The 16,932-nt window shown below is 42.9% G+C and overlaps 1 protein-coding gene across 3 annotated transcripts in view; it reads right to left on the minus strand.

The window, feature by feature from the left end:
* Positions 1-12,498: 12,498 nt before the first annotated feature.
* LOC118231588 (IQ motif and SEC7 domain-containing protein 3-like) overlaps positions 12,499-16,932 on the minus strand; it is a 109,373-nt gene continuing 104,939 nt past the window's right edge. For 2 of the 3 annotated variants that reach the window (XM_035425545.1, XM_035425548.1), the window contains one exon: positions 12,499-13,579. In XM_035425545.1, the coding sequence (XP_035281436.1) occupies positions 13,124-13,579 (456 nt within the window). In that variant the 3' untranslated portion in view covers positions 12,499-13,123. The remainder of the gene's footprint in view (positions 13,580-16,932) is intronic. The other variant, XM_035425546.1, reaches the window with a different exon arrangement.

A 16,932-nucleotide genomic window follows, 5' to 3' on the forward strand; every position in this document is an offset into this window, starting at 1 on the left:
TAGGCTCCAGCACCCCACATGACCCTGCCCAGTATAGTTAATGGATGGATGGATGTTATTGCCTTTTCATTGTGGAGATGTAAGAGTAGTGTATTTTGATTAAGAATCCAGAAATCTAATTGAAATTTGATTTGACACATACCAGCAGTATTTTATGGGCCTCCACACTCCCTTCACAAAACAAATCATTGACCAAAATAAAGTCACTAAGCATTGCTAGCACAGGCTACTCATCATAAAAATACTTTTACCCTTCTGAAACCTTGAAGGCATTGATTCTCAGTTTTTCTCTGCCATTTGTGTTATAATTCACCCAAGCTGTGTGCTGCATGACCTTCAGTCTGTAAAATACCAAGAGGTGCTGTGAAAACTAGAATCTCCTGTTTGGCCTTTGAAAAGCAGATACACATTTTAATGTGTCTCACTCCAAGGAAAAAAGATCAAATTTAGACAATAATTATAGCAGATTTATACTTCAGAATGCTAATTTACTGCATTGCTTATACATTTCTAAAATGCAAAGGTGCGGAGGTCATAAATCAAAATTAATCTTTCCACTTAGCATCAATTACGCACTTTTCAGCACAGCTGTTGGTTTTGAGTGGGATTATTTGTAGCAATTAAAAATGGCTGCTGCTATTTTTGAACTTCGTGGCATATGAGGTCATGTTGCCAGGCTACAAAAACACATGATTAATTCTATGCCACAGAAACAATAAGTATTAGCCACAAGTAATATCCTGTAACTGGCTTTGGATTCCAACCCCCTCCTATGCTAACGATGTGTGCACATCACTCTACTGTCTGAGCAATTTATGCAGCATCTTTGACAAAGGTCAGATTGGAATGTTGAATTTGCCCTTTTTTGGTAAATGGTAAATGGACTGCATTTATATAGCGCTTTTATCCAAAGCGCTTTACAATTGATGCCTCTCATTCGCCAGAGCAGTTAGGGGTTAGGTGTCTTGCTCAAGGACACTTCAACACGCCCAGGGTGGGGTTTGAACCGACAACCCTCCGCCTGCCAGACAATCGCTCTTACCTCCTGAGCTATGTCGCCCCCTTTTTTCCCTTGGCATAAAAAAGCTGGATATTTTTTTTATCCCAACACAGTTGGGCGGGAGAGGGAATGTTCAGGGACACAATGGAAAACCAGGGTGTGTGTGTGACATTCTCCGAAACCAGGGTGTGTGTGATGTTCTCCTAAACCAGGGTGTGTGTGTGACGTTCTCTGAAACCAGGGTGTGTGTGTGACGTTCTCTGAAACCAGGGAGTGTGTGTGACATTCTCCTTAACCGGGGTGTGTGTGTGACGTTGCCTAAAGCAACATGTTCTGCTTTCACCAGCCAGACTGCCAAAATATGCCTTTTCAGTTTTCACTGGAGGGGAAGAAGAACAAGAGAGTGTTGGTATGCTTTATGTTTTCCTTTCTATCATGGGTATCCCACCTGTAAGAAATCCCTTCACCTGTGATATTTCTTCATTTTACATCCCTCTTTGTCTACCAAATAAATATTGCGTGTGACAGAAAGAGACCCTGATTTTGGGTAAAAACAAACTGTAGTTTACACAGCTTATCACTAGAGTCTTTAGCCCTCTTTGTGAGCAGGAAAAGGACTGCCTTGGTCAATTTCCCCGAGCCAACAAAACATTTCTGCTATTTTTCTTCTCCTCTTAGACTGAAGGCTTAAGCCAGGGCTGGCAGATACAACCATCTTCAGATATATCCCACATAATGTATTTTTCTGTATTGTATTGTTTTCTAGCACAGATATTCATCAACCTGTCCTAAGCTTTAAGAAAGCCTAAACCCATATAGGTATGCTTGGCTTCTGTTTTGGTTGATGCACATTTGTTTTTACTTGCGTGCCTTTTTCCAGTAACCCACTTGCAAAAAAATCCACAGTCCTGTCAAAAATACAACCACAATGGTTCGTTAGGATTAATATTTGCAAGCACCTCTCCTTTCAGCCTGAACTGAAGTACAAGACTGCATATTTTCCTAATTTATATAATTAGGCTATACATAGACATTTCAGGACTGCCGAAAACAGTCAAAGTTGTCTGCAGTACAACAAAGATGAAGCTTTATTCTGTTTTCCATCAACTGAAGGATACAATTTTCTTGACAAATGCTTAGGCCAATGCAGATTGTATTGATCAACCGTTTGTCTCAAAGCAATCATTTTCTAAAATGTTTGTCTTTGTTCAGTGAATTGGTTACAAAAATGTAGACATAACTGTAATCTTGCACATAAAAGGATGATTTATTTTGAAAGGTTATCTTCCTCTTTGGAAAAAAAAACAATTATTACAAACAATATAGCATTTCTTGATCATGAAAGTATCTTTTCTTCTCTCGTACAAAAATAACCCCAGTAGCGATCAAAATTTTAATTGAGGAAAAGAAAATCACTTTGATACTGGCATTAATTTGCATGCATTTATAACACCTCTGGAAAGTCACTGATTCTGTGATAGGAACTTCAATCAACCATCTTCTGTAGATGCTCATGTCTTAACTGAGTCCAGAGGCCACTGGTAAACAACACTCAGTGAAATTGACCAGGATAACTCGCAGGCTACTCAACAAGACTAGGCCATTTACATCATGTCACAAACCGTGAGCACATAACAATTTTAAAATAAAATTCCAGACAGATCAACATGATCCCACCAGCGATGTCACGTGTTGCTTAATCTGTTGTTGTTGTGTGATTCAGGGGGCACTACTCTGATCCAAGGTCCAGTAGGCACGTCACACTCATACATCCACCATAAAATACTGGGGTACACACAATTTCGGTCACCCCGAAATATCCAACCCCTTCAAGCTTCAATTTCTCCAACGTCTCTGGCACATTAGGGATTTTTTTGGGATTTATTGATATTTAGCTGAATCCGCCCACACGATCTTCCTTCCACCCACACACTGTTTTCTGTGCCACTGGCTGCCACAGAACCACACAGCATAATAAATCCACCCCTATGCTTAATGGCTGGCAAGGTGGGTTTTTTTTTAGACTACTAAAACATTTGACTGGTAGTACAGCACATTTTCACAGCTTGAAACAAAAGCTAACCAGTGACGCTAAAATATATCCTGCACGACAGCTACTGTTTAAATCACGGTTGTCAGAAAGGAATGTGCATTTGCTTAAATTACTCGAACGATGGGTTGGACCAAGGCTTTCCGGCACGCAAATGTTTCTGAACCACAACAGCTGCGTGTTTACCCCTGAAATAATGTCTTACGATATAAGGGCGCAGCTGTCCTTACCAAATGACCTCTATCATAAATGACAGTGGTCCGAAGGGAACGTAGTGGTACCGCAAGCTTTCAGGCTCTCTGTGTATTTCAGCATGTACATTGGAGACTATCGCAGAGGTACAGGGGAGGTTGCTGGTACGTTCCGCACCACCATGAGAAAGATGGTACAGAATATAGCCGAAATTCAATATTAGTGGAGCGACATAGCTCAGGAGGTAAGACCAATTGTCTGGCAGTCGGAGGGCTGCCGGTTCAAACCCCGCCCTGGGCATGTCGAAGTGTCCTTGAGCAAGACGCCTAACCCCTAACCCCTAACTGCTCTGACGAATGAGAGGCATCAATTGTAAAGCGCTTTGGATAAAAGCGCTATATAAATGCAGTCCATTTACCATTTAGTGGACATCACACCCACTTGAAGCCTCAAACACACGGGTGTCCAGGCTTATCTGAAAAGGGCCAGTGTGGGTGCTGGATTTTGTTTTAACCCAGCACTATAACTCCTGATTCAACTAATGAACTAATCGTGGTCTTCAAGTGAAGACCCTGATAAGTAGAATTAGGTGTGCTAGTGCCGGGCTGTAACAAAAGGCTGCACTCACGCCAGCTTTTTTTGGATAAGATTGGACACCGCTGCCCTAACGCATGACTGACCACGAAGGCCTGAGGGGCTAGTTCTTCTTCACTTGGTGTTCCAGACCAGAACTTGACAGAGCTGAAATATTTTCCTGTGCCGCGCTTTAATTAAGAAACACATTTGGAAGCTTTCCGTCTTTCCTTTCCCCGTGCTGCTGATAATGCCGTGCCAGTCCTGGAGAACTGCTGAACGCTGCTGGCCTCAGGCGAACGCCTGCGTTATTACAGTCACTGCCCGTGCTTCCCTGATTTTTCTTAGGAAAAAAAAGTCACAAGTCCCCGCAGTGAGCCCAGCTATAGGGGACAATGGAGGTGCACAGGGTGTAAGAGTTTGAAAGTCCTAGGGGTCAGAAAGTGAAAGTCCTGCCATGTGTTTCTTCCACCCATTAACTCAGCCAGCTGATTTCACTAATTAGTTTGACCACCTGGCTGAGGAATTGTGCTAATTAGCAAATCCGGGTGATTGGAACAACAAGGGAGGACTTTAACTTTCTGAACCTGGATTTTCCACCTCTGTGCACGGCTGATTTCAAACCCTTCTGTACTCAGTTGTGATGTCAGGTAACACAGGTAGCACATCAAATCAAACAATTGTTTTGGTTTGTTTCAGTTTGCTACCTGATCATTACCTGTTGTCCAACCATTCAGTGAGTCACAGGCCTTGATAATTAGATGGAATGTAGTTATCAACACACACACACACACATACACACACATTCACATGAACACTTAAAATATAGCATTTCCAATTTCATTTTCCGGTAATAACGACATGCTTTTCGTGTGATTTGGGCAGAGCGAAAAACTAATATCCTTAGGGTGTTAGCCCCAATGGACATCAGCAGTGAAATATTTCCCTAACTAATTTTCCTGCCAAGCTGAAACCACATTCTTAAAAAGATGCAAAAACGGCCGCACAAATACATCACTCACAAGCCTTCTCCTGACTATTCCCGGGTCGAATAAGGTTAATTCCTCATTAGCAGACGGATGGTAATTAAATGCCTCACGTTGCCCTGGAGAGCTTTTTGAGCCAAATATGGCTTCTCAGATTTCTCGGAGGTAAACTGCGGTTTTACTGGCTATCCCACCGTGTGCTCGAAACCAAGACAACGCTGGCTTGATTCTTAATCCCTTTTTCTCTTACCTTATCTGCTTACATCACTCCCCCCCCCCCACATGCCTCTCTGCTTCGTGTTCTTCACATCATTTTTTGGGCGGGACACCTCGAGGGAAAGAGACTACCCCCCCACCCCCAACCCCCAACCCCCAACCTCCCACCAACAAATCCTTCCCCACATCAACAATCTCACATACTTAGGGGCAAGAATTCTCAAGCGCACTCTCCATCACTCTTTTTCTTATTTGAAAGGCTTGGAAACATCACGGGGCACACATTACGGTCCACTAATGCCAGCATGGCCTACATTTCAAAAGCGCTGAATGATGAATATTAGGAAAGCAGCAGGAAAGTTTTCCTGTTTATATTTTTTGAAATGATTTTGAAATTTAGGAAAGCGCTGCACGGTTCTCCTTTTGACAGAACGCGCTCGTGGTGGGAAATTGTACCTCTGGCGCGATGGATGCTCGGGCGTCCATAACCCATGATTTTGTCAGCCCCCTGAATACCAAACAGAAGTGTACAGCCTTAATTCTTCAGTTGTTTTTTTTTTTGGTTTTTTTTACCTAGGGACTATTCATCCTTGCAGTTTGTCATTAGGTTCAAGTAAATAAAGCAAACGAGCACGTTTTAGCTAATAGGCTTTCATTACAGACTTTGCATCAGTCTCTGACTGGTAATTAAGCCGGCTGCCTTCACCCGCCGTAGCCGTACTCACCAGCGGTCCTGCTAATTGGGTGGAGTTTTTTCGTCTCTGGTCTCCTGGGTCTGTGCTCGTCCCGTGACTTCTGTCCTGAGGCAGGACACATGGGGGGTGTCAAGGGAATACATATGGCCCTGCTGCCGGCCCTGTGATTGGTGAGACAAGCATTTGAATTTATTTACCCCCTCCCATCTCTCTGTGTGAAGGGGCATTACACTGCATTTACACAGGTTTTTTTTTTTTTTACAAAGTATCTATGATAAGACCCAGAACTGGTTTCGCCAAACAAATATCACCTGGATTTCCACAATGTTAAGTAACCGATGCCATGATGCGGTCAGTCTAGACTTGGACAGTAACAATGGTGCTGTACATGGTGACATCGGCCACACACTGGTCTCAGATTCCATCTGCTGCATGAATCGTTTATGTGAATTTATGCATTTTAAAGACGAAGTAGCCAATCATCTTCAGTCTACTATTTGCATAAACACTCCCACACACACCTTAACCTTGACCCCTGCATCACCACATTAGCACGTTAGCAAGCTACGTACAAGCAGTAAGCGAACAAACTGTTGAGTGTTGTTGGTAGTCATGTTAAGTGTACTATTACGAGCTTCCGAATAGCTAACCTGAAATTACACGGCCTTCACCAAAGGAAAGGGTTAAGTGGTTGATTGCAATTTATATTTGAGGGGCTCATCCAAGCAAGAGTAAGCCCCCCAACAAGCTGGGTGTTCCACCATAGTTCCTAAACGAATCGCAGTACAACGCTGGCTTTGCAGCGAGGCTGCCGTTGACTCTGGGCTTAAAAATGTATAGTTTAATCACTCCCAGATAATTTATGGAGGCCATGTTCACTCTCAGAGCAGGCACTGCGTGGGCAGGAGATGGGGGGGGGGGCGCTCCTGTCACTCCCGGTCAGGTAATCAATCACGGCAGAGTGTGCGAGAAACGAAAAAAAGTTAAATAGCCACCAAAAAAACTGCCTGTTCAGCTCAAATGGGGAGAAACTCACTGGATACGCTTACATGTCTGGTAGACCCTCTGGTTCTAGGCCCGCTAATTGCAGAAAAACAGAACAACTGGGGACCTTTAAAGGTTACAGGCTCAGAACTCAGGTGAGGACACTGCTGTTGTAACCTGGAGCAAGGTATTTCATTAACTGTTCCCCACAAGCCATTTGGAAAATGTCAGTATGGGAACTAGATTATGTAAGTTGCTTTGAGAAGAGCACAAAGAAATCAAACAGTAAATACAAACAATATAGATTGCAGCAATAAGACAAAAAAAAAACCCCATAAACATTCAGGTGGACCAATCTCGTTTTGTTATCTGTGCCAAATAAAGTTTAGAGGTAGGTGGCACAAAAAGTGTTGCGAAAACATGAGCAGTTCATACTTTATGTAAAATATTGAGCTTCTACTTTAGCAACACCATAGGCAGATGTAGGAACCGAATGGACACACCGTCCTCTATAGCCTTAGCCTGTATTTATAATGGCATCCTGCTTCTGGGGGTATTTCTCCATTTTACTAAAATCCCTGACCATTGCTAGTTCCTGCCACTGAATCCCACCCTCCTGGTGTAGAGCTACAGACAACTTTCTGTCGTCTGAATCCTACTTTTGTCCATTTGTCCGCCGTGCCCTGCGAATATCGCTCCTAAATATGAGACTCCGTTTCCTGCAGATCCCGTCACCCGAAATGGCGCCCCTCATCCTCGCCTTCAAGCTCAAAAACTTGGCCTTCTTTGACACGTGGCGAGCACACTCAGAATGATCGCCCTGTCAACTTCCCTGCGCTGAACAGTTCTGACAGTGTGGCAGCTTGTATGTGCTCTGAGTCATCACTCACAGCAAAAAAATAAATAAAAAATAAAAATAAAATCACATCAGTGCAAGCAAACCACACTTGGGACCCAAAAATTTAAAAAAAAAAAAAAAAAAGTTTTTTTTTTTTGTTTGTTTATTCCAATTTCTCACTTAGGCAGTAAGCATACTTTCTTTCAGACAATGTGAAACATAGCCAGCACAAGACAAACGGATTTCAGAACGGAAGGGGGGGGGGGAGAGAGTTGTTGTGTACAGCGAATGTGAGCGACTTTTGGGAATCAGCCCAATTTCAGGGTGACCGTGTTGTATATCTACTCAGATCTGGTGGGCCAAAAAAAAAGAAAACACACAAATCCGAAGTGCCACATTTTATATAAAGGGGGTTTAGGGGGCTTATGGAAAATTGAAGGGCTGAAGCAAAGATTTTCTATAGAAACAAGATGTCAAATTCTGTTCTGTTTATGCATTCTTGGTATCTAGGGCATAAGCCCCTTCTCCAGGATAGCATGCAGGTGCAAAGAGTCATGGGTAATGTACAGTCAATATTTTCAGGATCTAAGTTAAGTGTTATTAACGGAAACAAGTCACACAAGATTATATGACTCATTGCACCCTTTCTGTATCCAAATGAGTATACTGTAAAACCTATCATTTCAAACCTAGCGAGATAGTGCTTATTCAGCACTCCCCCTTAACAACGGAAAGTGATTTTGCAGCACTCAATGTCTCCCAGTAACACAAGATAACTGTAAATCTTTTTGCTAATCCTGTCCAAAATATGAAAGAAAGACTAAATGAACAGATAGAACGGGAGACTCCATTTGGATGAGAGTACAACAGTGAGTTTTCAAATTCTATTAATGCCGAAAGGAAAAAAAGACACATATAAAGAAATGGGCTTAGCACAGATGATCAATATTGGGTTAACCAGTTTCTTCCAAGAACTATCAAGGGATTTGATCCCTGTATCTGTATATAAACACAAAGACAAAAAATAGGACAACAAAAATTACTTCTTTAGATCATCTTCCATTTAATCAATTGTCAATGATAAATGCAGCCTAAAATTAGCATTCAGTAGATAGCGTTAGATTTCAAGGGACAAAAGACAGCAGGAAAACCATCGTAATGAAGAGCTGAATGCCAATGTGATGCACACACTGCAGGACATCTTGTGTTTTTCTGCATAGCAAAAATAGCGTCTACCAGAAGCTGTACTGAACATAAAAAGGAACATCCTCACTTAATTTACTATCACACAAAAATGGAACGTGACCATCAATCCGTCCCGCCGAGGATCTGTCTCCCGGTCTCCCAGATCTATCGCTGGCGGACTGAATGTTTCCTGTAGTGTGCTGCCAGACGGGGAAATTGCTTTGCTGGTTCTGAGCATCCCGAGAGTGCTGAATTTGTCCTTCCTCCAGCGGTGAAAGATGGGGTTCTCCTGATAAGCACGACACATTGATTGCTTTCTGTAATTACGTTGATTTCGCCAGGCTTGAAATCCAAATGGCTGAATCACTCAAGCATATCAGTTAGTCAGGGGGGTGCAAAGAAAAAAAAAATCATAATGATGACAAAAATATTTACTAAATACCATTTATTCCTCTACCTATTATTGATTGATTTTTAAAAATAAACATTCTGTATATGAATACTGAAAACTTCCCCTTGATGCTCAGTGGTCTGTGTTTGAAGCAGTGCATTGAAGAATAGTCTCTTTCTTTATATTCAAAAAATAGGTTTCTTTAAAAACGTGTTTCACATGGTACAGAGATCACAGTGTATATCATATATTAAAAAGGGTGGCTCTTAGAATCAGAGGTTGCCCCGATTTCTGTTGTGTGAAGACAGCCAATCCCGGGGGCCATTACCCACAATCCATCACATTCTGCATAAAATGCTGTATTTTTTTTTGCAGAGGGAGCAATTCTGGTCTTTGGGATTCAACAACTAACCTTCAAACTGAGGGCAGATGGTACAACCTAGGGTGCACAAAGCTTGGTTTCAGTAGAACTAGAGTGTATGCTGGTATATTTCATTTCAACCAATTAAGTAACTAATGAACTGTGCACACCAACACCGATTCCTTTGTATATTTGACAGAAAAACAACCTTCTTTTCTAACCTTTTAAAATAGAAAAGCACAACCTTCAGCTATTATACATAAGTCAACCCAAAGAAGAAAATGTAATCAATGTCACATCAAGTACATTAAATGGGATAAATAAATAAAAATAGACAAATAGTTCACTTGAAATTCAGATGAGTCAGCCCTCATTGTGCACCCCAGCTCCACCCGAAAAGGTAACCGATTTAGTCAGAGCTTTATATGTTCCGGTCACTTCCGTATACGTGATAGCTACCTGTGGACAGGTGGGCACGCAGGTGTGGTAAATAACAGTCTCACACACTCTGTGCTCTTCCTGGAGGGAGAACACAGTATTCACATGTATACAGAATGACAATGACCTGTGGGGGATTTAGGCATGTACAGTGAATCAATACAAAATAAATATTTTTTTCCATTTACAATTTGCATCGACACAAACACAGCTGCACTACAACAGATGTCTACCATGTTCATTTTTTTCTCTCCCTACATAGCGTTTCTAATTCATGATAGTCAAATATAATTAAATGGATGACATGAGATGCTGTTATAGTGGCAGTTGGTGCTACAACTAGGCTAGCCAAAAAAAAAAAAAAAACATCAAACATTGTGAGATAGAAACTGCAGACATCAATGTAATAAAAATGAACATATTCATTTTGGCGAACAGTGAAGTAGACAGACTGGTTGGCAAGCTTGGCAGACTTAGTGAACTCTTTTTTTATAGCTCGTTGGATGGGTGAGGTTGTTCAAGTTTTAAAAGTGCTGATAGCCAAACCTGTGCCTCCACCAGAATTCTCGATTTTGCAAATAAAAACATGCGCAGATTTGAGTAAGAGCTGAACGGATCCTGACGGAGGCTGAATTAGCATGTGCAAAACCCATAGTTTCCCTCCAATCGATGCAAGTAGCGAGGGAAAAGTGTTTTTTTATGGGCACTCTATAACATCTCCCCACAGGGAAAAAAAAGGGGGTCAGAGATGGAGGAATTAAACGCGTGCCCATCTTCGAGAGGGACTGCCGTCTTATCGGCTCCATATGGTATGAACTGCGTACCGGATCCAGCACAGGACCGTCTCCTCATTCTCCCGAGTGTTCGCATAATTTGCAACACACGCGTGTGCGCGCGCAAGCTAGCTGTGGTTCGCAACCGCACCGACAGAAACCATACGGCTAGCGAGCGATAACAGGCATCACGTGGCACGTCTCGGCAGAGCTGAATGCTTATAAAGATATACTATGTGCCGCGCGTTCCAAAACACCCCTGAATAATCTATTGTCGAGATAGAGAGGCTTGTAGATAGAGGGACTAAAATATTGATGTTTCCTCTGCAGGGCTTTAATATGGGGGTGTAAAAATACATTGAGTTAATATTTTAAGCAATAATGTATAGTGGTACTCTAAAGACGGAAATGGACCAGTGGCTAATGGAACACTTTCTTGACCTTGAATCTGACTCATAGTTTCTGTGGCAGTGAGCCTTGTATTTCTTCTTCTATGGTCTTGGTACAGGACATACAGCCAAAGGCATGTCTGTCAAACACTGCATGATTTCACAAGAATAGTATATACATATATTTTGAGCGTTTGATTCGAAAAAAGGAAACGATACAAGAACCATGGCTCAATATTTATATAAATTTAAAATAATATGGGACTGGACTACGGAATTATATTTCTGAACATTAATGGTAAAAAATGACATGACCCACAACAAATATAGTGTACTTTGACAGAGGGGTCAGTTGCTTAATTATTAATCTTGGGGCACCAGGGTTCTAGACACTATCAGTGCAAAGTCAATAAAAGCTGTCGCAGTTTGAATTAGTGTACTTAGATTTTTAGTGAAAGCGTTCACCAGTGTAGTTGAATGAATCACATTGTGGTTCAAATATTCTTATATTTAGAAACTGAAACAAAAACACAAGGAAGAAGAGTTAGCTGCCATCTCAGGAAACATACAGTAATTATGTGTGAATAGTGGGATGGGAGTTTTGTGGGTGGGTGGGGGGGGGGGGGGGGGGGGGGGGGGTTGGTGCGGGTTGTCAGCCTTCCCAAAAGAAATCCAGTCATACCAGGGAAGTGAAATTAGCATATCTGAGTACACAGAGTCCCAAAATAATTCAGCCTCCCTTAAAAGGAACATTTGTCCTGAATTGAATAAAATAAATATATATTTTGTGTGGTTGCTTGCTTGAGCGAAATCTACTACAGCAACATACAGAAAAATGATCTAAGCATCGGTGGGTCTAAAGCCTGTCAGTCCATCCCCTGTAAAAATGACACATCATCATTGTGTGAGTGTTACAGACTCTTGTGAGTGATTTTGTCAAGATTTTAGTGTATGAAGTGCAAAACCCTAGAAATATGTGAAAACATTATGTTTCGACAGAGTCTCTGTGGGGTTTTAGCATTTTACCCTTCAGTCCGGCTTACTGAATAAAAGCTTTAAAATATCTTGTAAGTATAGTACACGACATTTACACGGAGTTTGCACACAGTCCAAAAACACAACAGTTCTGTTCTCACATCGAGCACGTTTGAAATTCCTGAGCTGCAGTGCAGTGGCCATTACTGTAGTGCGTTTGCTTTAAATTCACTTTTACTCTCGCAGTGAGTTTTCATTCGCTGTCAACAGACCCCCTCCCGAACACAGACGTCATCCTCAGTGTTATAAAATCTGTAATGTTTTTTTTGCTGACAGAGGAAGCAAAACTATATCACCAAGACAATTCAGTGACAAACACTCAGAGTAGAACACCAATTTTTAGGTTGTTGAGAGAATCAGTCCTCTTTTCAAAAAGATAAATGAACAACACAAGAACAAGTGAATTGTTTCAACAAATTTTTGAGTGCTGGTTGCATTTTTTTTTTTTGCTTAAACTTCTTAAATGACTAAATATCTTTTCAGTCTTGGTGGGACAATCACACACGTATTTCATGAACTGCTTGTTCCTAAATCACAGATATATTCTTTACTCAGTTTTCTCAGACACCAATGGAGTCCATTTTGTGAAGTCAGATTTGCTTTGGCACTCACAGTTTTCGTCAGTCCAACACAAAAACGCCCAGTAAGAGATTAGTGTGTGGGCCTCAAATACAAAGCTGAGGACCATAATTGTTTCTTTCGTTCCAAATTCCATCTCATTCAGGAAAAATTAGCCGTGGAACTGTTTCAAGAGGGGAAAAAACTGAAGGAAAAAAAAAAATCTGTGACCAACATTGATGAGTAAACCAACAGAATATTATACTTCATATTCCAGAAAAGTCTGAGAGCTGCTCCATATTTGTTTATATATTTTTTGTTATTTCTTAAATATATGTCTTTTTTTTAAAACTCATCTGTGCATATATATATATACATATGTACTGTTATATTATACTATAATGTGGATATTCTTCTCTATAAAAGGTCAAAGGTTAGGGGTCAAAGGTCAGTTTATATTTACACAAGGCTGCGGGAGCCGCTGGAGTCCCTCCGCCGGGCGAGCAGCGGGTGGGGGGGCTGGGGCGGGCAGTACTGATGGGGGTGGTTGTACGGCGGCGGGGGCGGAGGCAGGGGGGGCTGGGGGCTGGAGCTGCCCTGGTCCCTGCCCTCGGGGGACCTGACGGGGGTGGAGAGGGCGGAGCGGATGAACCGGTGGGTGGGGGTGTGGCTGAGGAAGGCCTCCACCCGCCCGTGCCCGCCCTTGTCCAGGACGATCACCTTGACGATCTGCTGGCACTGGATGAGCGCCTCCGGGCGCAGGTCGACGAGCGGGCCGGGCAGGTGGACGGGCGTGGCCGCGCTGGGCTGGAGCTGTGGGTAGAACAGCTCCCCCCGGTGGCCGAGGAGGGATCCGCGCTCAGGGCTCCGGGACGCACTGAGCTGGTACGTTTGAAGCCTGTTGTGAATTGACACCTATTTTAGAAAACAGCCAGAGACAGCATTAAGTGTTATCAGTACTTTCCTCCTCTAAGGTCGATTAGCCCTCTGGTGTAAGACAGCACAAACAGACATGCGCATGTGGAGTCGTGCGACACAAAAAACGTGGGATCGGTAAGAACGGGCACCGGGAGCGCCGGTGGGGGGGGAAGGGGGGGGAGGGGGGCGTGGTGATCATGAGGTGGATGGAAGGGAGGTGGGGGTGGGGGGGGGAAGTGTGGTGTTTTCCTCATCTAGGGCGGTGGGTGGAGTGGCAGGAAAGTAGACACCGAGGGCCTTGTGTCACCCTATCCAACCAATGTGGCACTAAGGGAGAAGTCTGTGTCCTGACCTAAACACAGTGAAGGGGGGGGAACCACATATTTCCGGGGCGCACAACTAGGGGACCGATATGCTTGGGTGGACCCATTAGGAGATGCAGAAAGGGGAGGAGTTTGGGGGAGGAGGGGAGGGGCCAGTGCTCAGACAAGAAAGGGGCACTTTCACAAACGACACTCATCAGAACACATGCTTCCATTTTACATTTAAGATTCAACAAGCCTGGTCACATTCAGCCAGTACAAGTGTGTTCTCAGAAACACATGAGAATGTGAAAACTTGGATTGATTTTTTTTCATAGGGGCATCTAGGGTTCATCTCTGAAAAATGTAAACCCAGGGAAGGTGTTTGTTTGGCCATATGCCTCTGATAAAGGCCATCATCAATGTGCTTTGGTATGGCCAACCTAACACCTTCCTTTCGGGTTTCAATTTCACAAATGGATTGAATTGCTCCAGGGAACTTTAAAACAATGTTAAGCTCCAGCCACTGTACACAAGTGAAATATTAACAGTAATGTCTGCCATTTTTCAGAATAATACCCTTGGTACCCCTTTAAAGGTCACAAACCTCCAAGCTTTTTGACAACTTTTATGGGTCTCATTTTTTTTCTAAACTGCTTTGGGCTCTATTGAGATATCATGAAACAGGGCTAGGTTTTGGGGTTTTTTGTGGATTTTAGACATTCACAAGCCGTTTAATTTGGATAACATGTACGGTATTCACTTGCACTATAAAATAGAGTCAAATTATGTAAATATTTAAGAACAGGATTACATGGTTTATTTTTTACATTTAGCTCAATATTTGGGGGGTGGTTGGGGGGTGAAAGGGGGGGCAGGGAAGTCTTAGGGTTTTTACCACTCACATAGCTAAATGGAATTAAATTAATCAAAAAATTATAACATTATAACATGACCGTTATGTTATAACTTCCCCAATTTTGAGATTAGATTTGAAGAAAAAACTCAAAGAAAGCCTGATGCAACAGAAACAGTAGGACACTATCTCTGTTCCAACCTGAAGAACATGCAACTGCAGTAGCAGGAACGAGTATAGCAGAGAATTTAGGAGAACAAGACGCAAAGCCAATAAAAAAAAATCGGCGAAACAAGCATCGTGAAGCAGTTATGTTTCAGGATGTTTCAATAGAGACACAAAGCAGCCAGTTTCAGACTGATGCCCATATTAAAAAAAAAAAAAAAAAAATTAATAAAAACGCTCTATACTGTGTGTGCCATAGATTCCTCATTCACACTCCCTGCGGTGATACTCTAAAAGGAAAATTACTCGATAGCGCTCTTTATTTTTTTTTGTCCTGGCATCCTCAACAGCATGCTCATGAAGTAATAATTTTGCTGAATGCAGTGTCTATATGTGCAGTGAGTGGGACAAGCTGCCGGCCATACAATTTTGTGATGTTTTATGAAGGCGCCTGGTGTGCTAGGAGAGGCCTTGTAGCTAGCGCAGGGTAGCCTAGAAATGTAGCATTGTAGCTAGCGCAGGGTAGCCTAGAAATGTACTGTATCATTGTAGCTAGCATAGAGTAGCCTGGGAATGTGTCCTTACAGCTAGCGCAGCGTAGCTTGGAAAAGTATTCTTGTAGCTAGCGCAGGGTAGCCTAGAAATGTACTGTATCATTGTAGCTAGCATAGAGTAGCCTGGGAATGTGTCCTTATAGCTAGCGCAGCGTAGCTTGGAAAAGTATTCTTGTAGCTAGCATAGAGTAGCCTAGAAATGTATTCTTGTAGCTAATGCAAGCTAGCCAGGAAATGTGTCCTTGTACCTAGCGCAGCATAGCTTGGAAATGTATTCTTGTACCTAGCGCAGCGTAGCTTGGATATGTATTCTTGTAGCTAGCGCACGGTGGCCTGGAAATGCGGTCTGGAGCCACAGGGGCCGGGGTAGATGGCCGTGTCCCCTGCTGCCCCTGCAGTGACGTTACGTGGTTCATGATAATGAAGAGGTAATGGATGTAGAGGGAAGGTTTGTCATGGGCAAAGTCTGTGCCCCATGCACGAATGCTCCATACAGGTATGTACAGTGACCGGTCTTTCTCACGTGATGGAACTGCAGAGTAACTGTCCCGCCTGACCTGTGATACGGAAGTACGCCCCCTGTCCCGCCTGACATTACTGGGCCCCTTCAGGTCACATGATCTCTACTGGGCCCCTTACACACACACACTTTATAACCACATTAGGCTTTTTTTCCCTGAGGAAAAACGACACTTGCTACTCTTTCTAAAAAGGTCTAAAATAGATTAAAACTGAGCGCTGCCAAGAATCACACAGAAGGACAGGCAATAGAGAGTAAGGTTCTTAACCAGAGGAAAAATAAGCTGTTTCCTAGAAACAAAGAAAAAAAAAGTTTAAATCGCAGTCATTATTTTAGTCCCTGTTGGCATGTGCTGCAAGCTTTGCTGTACGTTGGAACTGCCTGTGTCTCTGTGTTACCAGTGCATTGTGGGAAGTTCCGAACGTGAGGAAGAGAGTTCCAGCAGCCGCAGTCAGTCCCCAGCCACCGACAGATTCTAATTGAAGAGTGGCAGTGAATCTTGGTCATTTCTCTCTCAAGAGTCGTCGGTCGCCAAACAAAATTACGAGAAAAATACGCATGCACTGGGGAAAATGAGCTGTTTCTGTCAAACGTGAAAGATGATAATTATGCACTACGCCGCTCGGCTTCTATTGAGGGTTTCAAGAGCAGGCATGTTCCACTTATGTAGCATGTAATTTGAAGACATTACGCCGGAGAACATGGCCAGGGAACCTGCCGTGGGAACGGCGGCAGCGATATTGAAAACGATTAGCCGTATTCACGGTGCCCCTGGCGTTCTCAGACAGAACGGACGTCTACATCCGTTCGCCTTTTTCGTGTCTCCCGTTCAAGCGCCGCTCGAAAAGCTCATCATTTTCATAAATTGTCAGCTCCGAAAAAAAAAAATGTATAAAAAATTAATTGATTTTTTTTGCACATTGCGGATCTGAGATTATTCATTAGGACACGCG

This window comes from Anguilla anguilla, chromosome 7 (genome assembly GCF_013347855.1).
Source record: "Anguilla anguilla isolate fAngAng1 chromosome 7, fAngAng1.pri, whole genome shotgun sequence".
NCBI lineage: Eukaryota > Metazoa > Chordata > Actinopteri > Anguilliformes > Anguillidae > Anguilla > Anguilla anguilla.